The sequence below is a fragment of the Phacochoerus africanus genome, chromosome 15 (genome assembly GCF_016906955.1).
Source record: "Phacochoerus africanus isolate WHEZ1 chromosome 15, ROS_Pafr_v1, whole genome shotgun sequence".
NCBI classification, from domain to species: domain Eukaryota; kingdom Metazoa; phylum Chordata; class Mammalia; order Artiodactyla; family Suidae; genus Phacochoerus; species Phacochoerus africanus.
In genome coordinates, this window is record NC_062558.1 from 38,953,045 (window position 1) to 38,962,652 (window position 9,608).

The 9,608-nt window shown below is 50.5% G+C and overlaps 1 protein-coding gene across 1 annotated transcript; it reads right to left on the reverse strand.

Annotated features, from left to right (window-relative positions):
* Positions 1–491: 491 nt before the first annotated feature.
* Positions 492–8,550, reverse strand: LOC125115503 (2'-5'-oligoadenylate synthase 1-like). Its single transcript, XM_047759543.1, has 6 exons — positions 8,204–8,550; positions 7,062–7,350; positions 5,841–6,025; positions 3,528–3,760; positions 2,280–2,433; positions 492–881 (listed from the first exon to the last, which is right to left on the reverse strand). Exons 1-6 carry the CDS (start codon positions 8,369–8,371, stop codon positions 822–824), a joined length of 1,089 nt encoding a protein of 362 aa, XP_047615499.1. The 5' UTR covers positions 8,372–8,550; the 3' UTR covers positions 492–821.
* Between the last annotated feature and the right edge of the window lie 1,058 nt (positions 8,551–9,608).

Genomic DNA, 9,608 nt, shown 5'->3' on the forward strand with positions numbered 1-9,608 from the left:
CTATGTTCCAGTGCTCAGAACAATGTTTGGCACATAGCAGGTGCTCAATATTTGTAGCTGAATCACTGGATACACACACACACACACACACACACACACACACACACACACACACACACATATGCACACACTATGCAGAGATACTTCTTGGCCCTGTGCCTTGTGGTTAATTAACACCCAACAAATGGTATTTGATACTATTTTTATTATATTATATTATATTGTATTATGTTATATTTTATTTTATTTTATTTTTGTCTTTTTAGGGCCCCACATGTGGCATATGTAAGTTCCCAGGCTAGAGGTCAAATTGGAACTGCAGCTGCCGGCCTACACCACAGCCACAGCCACAGCCACAGCCATGCCAGATCCTAGCCGTGTCTGCAACCTACACCACAGCTCATGGCAACGCTGATCCTTAACCCACTGAGTGAGGCCAGGGAGTGAACCCTGGTCCTCATGGATACTAGTCAGATTCATTACCACCGAACCACAAGAGGAACTCCTATTTTTATTGTAATGACGATACTTTGGACCATAACTCTCCACCAGGTACACAGAAGAAAGTCCAGGCTGGGGTTCCACTCTTGTCTAAGTCTTTCCTGTTGTGGCTTAGAGAACTCTCCTCTCTGGTGGGGAGAGGCCTATGGGGAAATGCTCTCTGTGAAAGGAGACAGAGCATGGAATAGAAGCAAGGGGGTCAAAGACCTGGATTCTGGTGCCAGGTCTGACACCAACTCATGGCCCTCTAGGGATGAAGGCTCCGGGCCCCGACCCTAGGGATGAGGGGGCTGGTCCAGGCGGCTCCAGGGACCTCACTCTTAAGATGCTCGGGTGCGCGTCCAGATATCTTCCTCCTGTGGAGGGGCCTTGGCCTCGGGCTGAAAGGGAAAGCACATGATCACATTGATGAGCCAGCCCTCCCACCGTGGCTTTGGTCCCAGTGAACATTTATGGTGGACACTGTGACATGCCACCTGGGCCCCCCACGAGGAAGGCCACACCCTCTCCTGAGTTGTCCACATTCAGTGGCTAATCCATGTGGGGCGATGAAGACCTGGCCACTCAGGACAAGGAAGTCGGATCCTTCAGGACAACTCTGAAGGCTGTTGGAGCTCCAGGGCTCCCCAGTGGGGTGGGCTGAGCTCGGCGGGGGCTTCATCCCAGCTGTGCCTCTCCCCTTGCAACCCTCCTTTACACAGGGGTCAGTTCCACTGCTCTGCCCCCAAGACATCCTGAACACTGAGCTTCACCCCAGACTCTGTTTCCTAGGAAACCCTCCTATGACATCATCAATACTTCTGACCCCGGCATGCGCAAGACACCCTATTCCTGGGGTGGAAAGAGGGAGCCCTCTGCCCCTAGGTAGCTGTGTGACATGCCCAGGACCTCAGCTGCACCGAGTCCCTTGTTTGTCACATGATTTTGGGGGAGGAGGATGCCAAGCAGGCTGGTTAGCTCAGTGGAATAAGCACTGGCTTGGAGTCCATCAAGTTGGAATCCTAGATCACCCACTCCAGCTGAGTGGCCTTGAGCAGGTGACTTCACCTCTCTCTCTCTCTCTTTTATTTTTATTTTTTGGTCTTTTTGCCTTTTCTAGGGCTGCTCCCACAGCATATGGAGGTTCCCAGGCTAGGGGTCGAATCGGAGCTGTAGCCACCGGCCCACGCCAGAGCCACAGCAACGCGGGATCTGAGCTGCGTCTGCAACCTACACCACAGCTCACGGCAATGCCGAATCCTTAACCCGCTAAGCAAGGCCAGGGATCAAACCTGCAACCTCATGGTTCCTAGTCGGATTTGTTAACCACTGCACCATGACGGGAACTCCTGACTTCACCTCTCTGAGCCTCCTTTTCTCATCTGTTAGATGGGAGCAGAGGACACATCTCATAGGGTGTGCTGAGGGTTTCATGAAACAATGCATTTTAAGAGGCTTAGAACAGAACTTGAGTCCAAAGCAGGTATTCATTAAGTGGTGGTTGTTATTGTTTGTTTTTCTTCTCAGTGGAATGAGCCAACTGGAGCTATTAAAAATGTTAGTTCTGGCCAAGGAGGCATTCCTTAAAGAACGAATTCTGGATAAGGGATGTGAGAAATCCAGGAACCCTCTGAATGGGGCCAAAATGGCTGTAAAAGAGAGAGCACAGCCTGAAACTCTATGAATATGAGGGACCTCTAGCAAGAGGCAATTTCTTTGGAGAGAATGGTCTCCATCTACGCACCCCGTGCTGTGTGGGGGTGGGGGAGGAACAATGGAGAAAAAGCAGAAGGTCTCACCGACACATTCCAGGATTCCACCGGTGACCTGTTCCATTTCAAAAAGCACGGATAATCCAGCCAGATTCTTGCCTTTTGTGCCAGCCGCTGCCAGCTGTGTGTGTCTCCACCACCAACGTTGCCTGTAGGGTCAGCCGGGTCCAGAATCACAGGCCTGAAGAGCAACAGTTAGATAGAGAGAGATGAGTACTTGGGCTGTGTCTGGGCGTCTAGGGCTCCTGGCAGAGCAAAATCCCAACCTTGGGCAGACTGGGACTCAGGGCAGCAGGAGGGGCCCAGCAGGGCACCGCTCCTTGGTATTGTGTCCTGGTGCCCTGCCCTGTGAAAGGGCAGTGAGCAGAAGGAAGAGCCTTGCATTTGGGCCTTGATAGACCTGGCTTTGAATTTCATTTCTCACCCTGATTGGTGAGACTTACAGTGAGATTCACCCTGAATCTCGAATCCTCAGTATCCTCACCTGTGAAATGAGGAGGTTTGCACATACTTCCCTCAAAGGACGTTGTATGAGGAGCTAGACAAGCAAGTGGAATGCTCAGCACAGTAACTGGAACATAATAAGGCGTCAATACATGTCAGTGGTTTTTTTTTGTTTGTTTGTTTTCTTTTGTTTTTTTCCCCAGGGCTGCACCTGAGGCATATGGAGGTTCCCAGGCTAGGGGTCGAATCAGAGCTGTAGCTGCTGGCCTATGCCACAGCCACGGCAATGCCAGATCCGAGCCACGTCTGCGACCTACACCATGGCTCACAACAATTCCAGATCCTTAACCCACTGAGCATGGCCAGGGATCCAACCTGCGTCCTCATGGATGCTAGTCAGACTCGTTAAGCGCTGAGCGCCCACGGGACCTCCACATGTCAGTTTTGAAAAGCAACATTTTACACTCCTATTAGAGTGTGTTAGTCTTACAGCAAGCTCTTAGTTCCTGGGAACAATTATTATCATTGCTGTGGCTATTGTTCTTTCAGTCACATTTCAGCTCTTCCACCCATTTTATTGTTGAGGCTTGGGCAAGCGCTTATTTCTCCAAACGTCAGTCATCTTGTAGAGTGGGTAGCATAGTGCTTGCCTCACAGGCTTGGAGGTTATTATTATTTAAACCAGATGGTAGGAGTAAAGAGCCCAGAACAGGGACTGGAAGGCCATGATCAATAAATGTGGAACCGTCCCACCTGCTCCCTTTCCAAGCTGCCACAGCTGTAATCAGAGGTTCATTATGGGGGGAGCCGAGCCATGCGGGGATAGAGTACCTGGGTTTCTTGAGTTGCTGGAGCAGATATTGTCCAATGACAGGGTCTGTAAAGTCATAATATACTTCCCAGAAGATGCAAAGCTTCTGATGCTTTAGGACTAATTCCAAAACAGTCTGAAATCCCTGAGCTGTGCTAAAATCTGTTTTCCTGCTTCCTTGCTCCCATGCATAGACTGTCAGGAGCTCCAGGGCATACTGTGGGGGCAGTTTATTTCCATGAGTCTCCTTACACTGAGAAAGGGAAACAAAATTAGAAAAATGGGTTTGTTCAGCTTTTGTGTGAAGAAGAGTTAATGCCTATTCTTCTCAAACTGTTCCAAAAAATTGGAAGAGACGATTTCAAACTCATTCTATGAAAACAGTACCCTGATACTAAAACCAGACAGAGATACGACAAAAAAAGAAAATTATAGGCCTGATGATCATAGAGGCAAAAATCCTCCGCAAAATATTAGCAAAGCGAATTCAGCAATGTCTTAAAAGGTCATCCACTGTGAAGAGCTGGTTACATGCCAGGGATGCAAGGATGGCTCAATAGCCACAAATCAAGCAATTGGATAAAAAGCATGTGATCATCTCCACAGATGTGGAAAAAATACTTGAGAAAACCCAACATCCATTAATTATACAAATTCTCAACAAAGTGGGTTTGGAGGGAAGGTAACACAGTATTGGCCATATATGATCCACCCACAGATAATATCCTACTCAATGGCGAAAGGCTGAAAGCTTGTCTTTTAAGGTCAGGAACAGGACAAACATGCCCACTCTCCCCATGTTTAGTAAACATAGTATTGGAAGTCTTGTTCCTTGACATGAAAAAGAAACAAAATGAATCCAAATTAAACAAGGAAGAAGTTAAACTGTCACTATCTGCAGATGTCATAATAATATATATTGAAATCCCTTGAAACTCCACCAAAAAACTTCTAGAACTAATTACAGGAATATTATAGGATACAAACAAAATACAAGGAAGTTGGTTGCATTTCTCTGTGTGAAAAGCAAGCTATCAGAAAGAGAAATTTTAAAATTAGTCCCATTTACAAGTACATCAAAAAAGAATAAAAAACTAGGAGTAAGTTTAGCTGCAGAGGTAAAAGACCTGTACCCCGAAGCGTATGATACTTTGATGAAAGAAATTTAAGATGACAATAATAAATGGAGAGATACACCATGCTCATGGATTTGAGGAATTAATATTGCTCAGTGTGCATACTACCCAAGCAATCTGCATGTGCGGGACCACAGTATGTGATGTACCATTGCTGTGCCATCTTCCTCTTTGCAAGTGAGAAAACAGGAAGCATAAGAGATTAAGTCACTTGCCCAAATTCAGACAGCTTGGAAGTGGACATAAAGGTGTGCATGTGTGTGTGTTTGTGGTCATAGCACTTATGCAATCAACAGTTCTTTACGGAGTATCTGTTATGTGCTAGGCACTGCTCTCATGTCTGGGGATACAGCAGTGAATAAAATACACAAATCTCTTTTCACGTGTACATTTCAGTGGGGAGTCAGACAATAAACTAATAAATAAGCACATGTAAAGGCCCTGAGGCTGGAGCAGAATTTCCTTTTTGGAAGATTAATGAGGAGGAGAGCATGGCCTTGGGGAGTGGTGGGGAGCAGGGACAGGCGTTCAGAGAGGTTAAGGGCAGATCCTGTGAGCCTCCTGAGAAGACTTGGATCAGGAAGTGAGTGACAGAGCGGGTGACAGTTGATGACAATGAAGGATATAGTTTAGATAAAGACCAAGTCGTTTGCAGACTGGTTGGATGGGTGTGTTTGTGTGTGTGTGTGGAAGAGAGAAGAACGAATGATGGTTTAGTCGGGAGTAACTGAAAGGATGGGGTTCTCTGTCATTTCCCAATGTGGGAAGATCAGGAGGAATGAGGGACCTGGGTTCACTGGCACCTGTCCTGGGCCCTACCCTTCTCCCCTCTCCCCCCCACCCCCCCCCGCCCCCACCTCCACAACCTCTGCTCCTCCATCTTCTTCCCCTCATCCTCTCCTTCCTTGCTCCCTGCCCTCTCCCCTCCGTCATGCTCCTTCCCTCCTCTCCATTTCTCTGTTCACTTCCTCCTACCTCCCACATCCTTCCTGGTCCCTCTTCTCCTTCCTCTCCTCCCGACACCTCTCTCCTCCCGTCACCTCCTTCTTTCTCCCGCTTCCCACTGTCTCATCCTTGCTTTCTCCCCACATCCCTCCCTCCTCCTTGCCCCCACCCTGGGTCCTCACTCTCTTCCTTCTCTCCCTCCTCCTCCCCCTCCTCCTCCTCGGCTCTCTGTCTAGAAGGGACCCACCATACCTTTCGGTACCAGTGCTTGACAAGGCGGATGAGGCTCTTCAGCTTGGTTGGACGGTCCCTCAGGAAGTCTCGCTGCAGCTCCGTGAAGCAGGTGGAAAACTCGCCCTCTTTCCCTAGGGACTTGCACTCTTGGATAAGCTGGACGTAGATTTCCGGGTTGGGTTTGTAGCCCGGGGTCCACTGACCTGTTGGGAATGAAGCCATAATGTGCAGAGGCCGGCTTTTCTCTGAGGTTCCTTCAGTCACCCTGGGGGTGGGGTGGGGTGGGTGGGGGGAGACAAGCTCCCTGGCCCCAGGGTGCAGTGGAAAGGCCAGCAAGCCCCGAGCCAGGAGGCCTGAAGTCCATCCCTAGTGTCCCCTCTCCCATCGCCCCTGCTGTCACCCCACCCAAGCCATCATCACCTCTCTCCTGGACACAGCAGACCTGGCAGCAGCCTCCTCGCTGGGTCCTTCACAGCCCACTCTCCACCCAGGGCCCCCAGGGGCCTTTAAAACCTAATCATTCCACTCTTGCCTCCCATCTGGATCAGACCCTAAGTCCTCACAGTGGCCCAGGAGCTTTGGTGTGACCTGTCTCCCGCCGCCCCTCCCACCTCACCTCCCTGCCTTGATCCCTTTGCCGCTCACTCCCCTGGTTGTGTCTCTTCCTCAGATATGCCAACCTCGGAGTTCCCATCATGGTGCGTGGAAACGAATCCGACTAGGAGCCATGCGGTTGCAGGGTCGATCCCTGGCCTCGCTCAGTGGGTTAAGGATCCAGCGTTGCTGTGGCTGTGGTGTAGGCCAGCAGCTGTAGCTGCCGTTCGACCCCTAGCCTGGGAACCTCCACATGCTGCAGGTGTGGCCCTAAAAAGACCAAAAACGACACACACACACACACACAAGCCAACCTCATGCTTGTCCTAGGGCCTTTGGCCTTTTGCCGTTGCCTCTTCCTGGAACCCCCAGATCTTTCTGGCTTGGTTGCTTCTCCTCCCTCGGGCCTCAGGTTCAATGTCACCTCCCTTGGATCCAACCCCTGCCACAGCAGTGACCCGAGCTGCTTCAGTGACAATGCCAGACCTTAACCCTGGGTGCTACAGAGAACTCCAAGACACCCTGTCTTAATAGGACTCTCAGTATGAGAGATTTCTGCTCAGAAACACGAAGAGAGACAGAGGGAGAGGAAGAGGCCCTGACATAGGACAAAGGCTGAGACGCCTTGCGGCTGGGAGCACTCACCCAGGGCATCAAAGGCGGGCAGGACATCAAACTCCACCTCCTCCTGGAGCTGGGGGGAGCTGAGCACGAAGCTGAGGGCACGGGGGTTCTCCCATCGTGGACTCTGGACCTCAAACGTCACTTTAAACTTTTGTTCTCTTTGACAGGCTTCCAGCTGTCTCCGAATTTCCTGGATGAATTCTCCTCGGCGCCGAAGCTGATCCTCAAAACTTGTGAGCTTGGTGAGGAAGACGACGAGGTCAGCATCTGATCGGCCCCTGAGGGTCGTGCCTTTGCCCGAGGAGCCACCCTAAGGCAGGTGATGAGAAAGAGAACAGACGTTGATTGTTGAGCAGAGCCTCCCTGAGCAAAATGCTGAGCACAGTCGCTAAGAGTGCTTGCCCCTGTCCTGAAGGCCTTCCCAGTCTCAACTCCTCGAATGTGCACAAGGACCCTGGGACGCCGCTGCTCCCAATAGCTGCTCCCATATCCAGAGAAGGAAACAGACGCTGAGAGAGAGGATGTGTCAGCCCCCTCACACAGCTAGTAGGGGGCAGAGATGCGGTTCACAGGCAACCTGGTTGCCTTTTCCCAGGGCCTGTGTTCTGTCCTCCCTGTCTTTTTTGATCCCATATCACGAGTGGGTATGCACACTGACTGGCCCATGCAGGGTGGGTGACACGCCTTATTTCACTTGATCTGCGAGCCCTAGAAGGTACTGGGACTTATGGGTGAGGAAACTGGGACACAGAGAGGGTAAGTAAGTGAGTTGCCAAGATTTCACAGCCGGTAGGGGCTGTCTGCCTTCCCAGCTTACGCTCCTCACCAGCTCAGGGCTGTGCAGAAATGGTGATTCCCAGCCCGGTCACTGGTGAGCAGACCGAGGCAAGAGCTGGCTGCCCTAGTCCTGTCTCTGAAGTGGGCGTGACAGAGACGGGTCACAAAGTGCACCCGGGCATGTGGTAGACACTCCCAGATGGAGGCCCTCACCCCAGAAGCTGCTTCCTCCTCCAAGCTGTGCTTACATATTTGTATTTGTCGTGGAGCAGGCAGAAGCCACGAGCCCCAGGCACCTCAAGGTCTTGCTGTCTGTCTGTCTGTGTCTGTGGCCAGAGAGACATTCATTTCGCCACCTTCTCCCGGCCAGGCAGTCCCAGGCTCACCTTCACAACTTTGGAGACGCGAACAGGGTGGGCGGTCCCCTGGAAGCACCTCTCCTTCAGGAAACTGCAGATGATGTCGATGGCTTCCTTGACCTGCGTTCGGAAAAGCGTGTTTGGCAGGAGGTGGTCTTTGATGAACTTGTCTAGGTCCCTAGGAGGGGTATCCATCTCGGCGCTGGGGCAGGAGAGCGGTTGGGGGAATGGAGCGGCGAGCTGGCTGTCTGAACCTGTTGGCCTGTCTGTCTTCTTCTGCCTGAGTTTGGGCTGCTGTAGATTTCACTTCCTTGGAAGGGAGGATCCCTGCTCTGAGTTTGGCCTGGGATAAGTTTCATTTCCTTGGAAGGGCGGAGCTCTTCCCTGAGTCTGGGCTGTTGTAAGTTTTATTTCCTTGGGAGGGAGGAGCTCTGCTCTGAGTCTGGGCCGCTGTGAGGTTTCATTTCCTTGGAAGGAAGGAACTCTGCCCTGAGTCTCTGGGTCTCTGCAAATCGAACACTCCTTTGATCCCGAATTCTGTCCTAGCTCCCACCTCTTTCCTCCACTCTCCCCGACGAGTACTCTCTGCCTTCAACAGGCAGCCCAGAACCTCTGGTCTTCATTCAGACTGTACTCTGAAAAGGTCCTCTGTTAACATCCATCAGTACTTCCCCCAAGAGTAATCTGGAGTAAAAACAGGTTTTTTGTTTCCTCATCCTCTTTCTTTGTTGCTGATGAAACTATTTTATAATCTATAGTCTTTGCAGCAGTGCATTTATATTGCAAACAGAAACAAAGTCAGAGCGATCAGGAAGCATAAAGACCACCTCTGGTCCTCAACCTCAAAGACTACAGCTGCAAGTACTTTGGTGTAGAGCTTTGCAGACATTTTTCTAGAATATCCACACGTACACACAAACACTTATACTCCCTTTTCTTTTTGTTTTTTTAAACGGTTGCACCTGCTGCATATGGAAGGTCCCAGGCCAGGGGTGAAATGGGAGCTACCTCTGCAGGCCTAAGGCACATCCCCAGCAACTGCAGATCAGAGCCTCATCCGCAACCTATGCAGTAGCTTGCGGTAACACGGGATCTTTAACTCACTGAGGGAGGCCAGGGATGGAACCCGCATCCTAATGGACATTCTGTCAGGTTCTTAACCCTCTGTGCCACAATGGAAACTCCTCTTTTTGGTTTTAAATGCATGACCCTGTACTTTTTACTTTTCATTTAATAGACTTTGTTTATTTATTTATTTATTTATTTATTTATTTATTTATTTATTTATTGTCTTTTTGCCATTTCTTGGGCTGCTCCCACGGCATATGGAGGTTCCAAGGCTAGGGGTCGAATCGGAGCTGTAGCCGCCAGCCTACACCACAGCCACAGCAACGTGGGATCCGAGCCGCGTTTCTGCGACCCACATCACAGC

What these genes read in the sequence shown, in the direction of transcription:
- LOC125115503 (XM_047759543.1), bottom strand. Translation starts at nt 8,371, where the DNA reads ATGGATACCCCTCCTAGGGACCTAGACAAGTTCATCAAAGACCACCTC. An exon ending in TCAAGCACTGGTACCGAAAG is followed by an intron (nt 3,761 to 5,840) that starts GTATGGTGGGTC and finishes TCCCTTTCTCAG; the next exon opens with TGTAAGGAGACTCATGGAAA. An exon ending in TGGAATCCTGGAATGTGTCG is followed by an intron (nt 882 to 2,279) that starts GTGAGACCTTCT and finishes TTTCCCTTTCAG; the next exon opens with CCCGAGGCCAAGGCCCCTCC.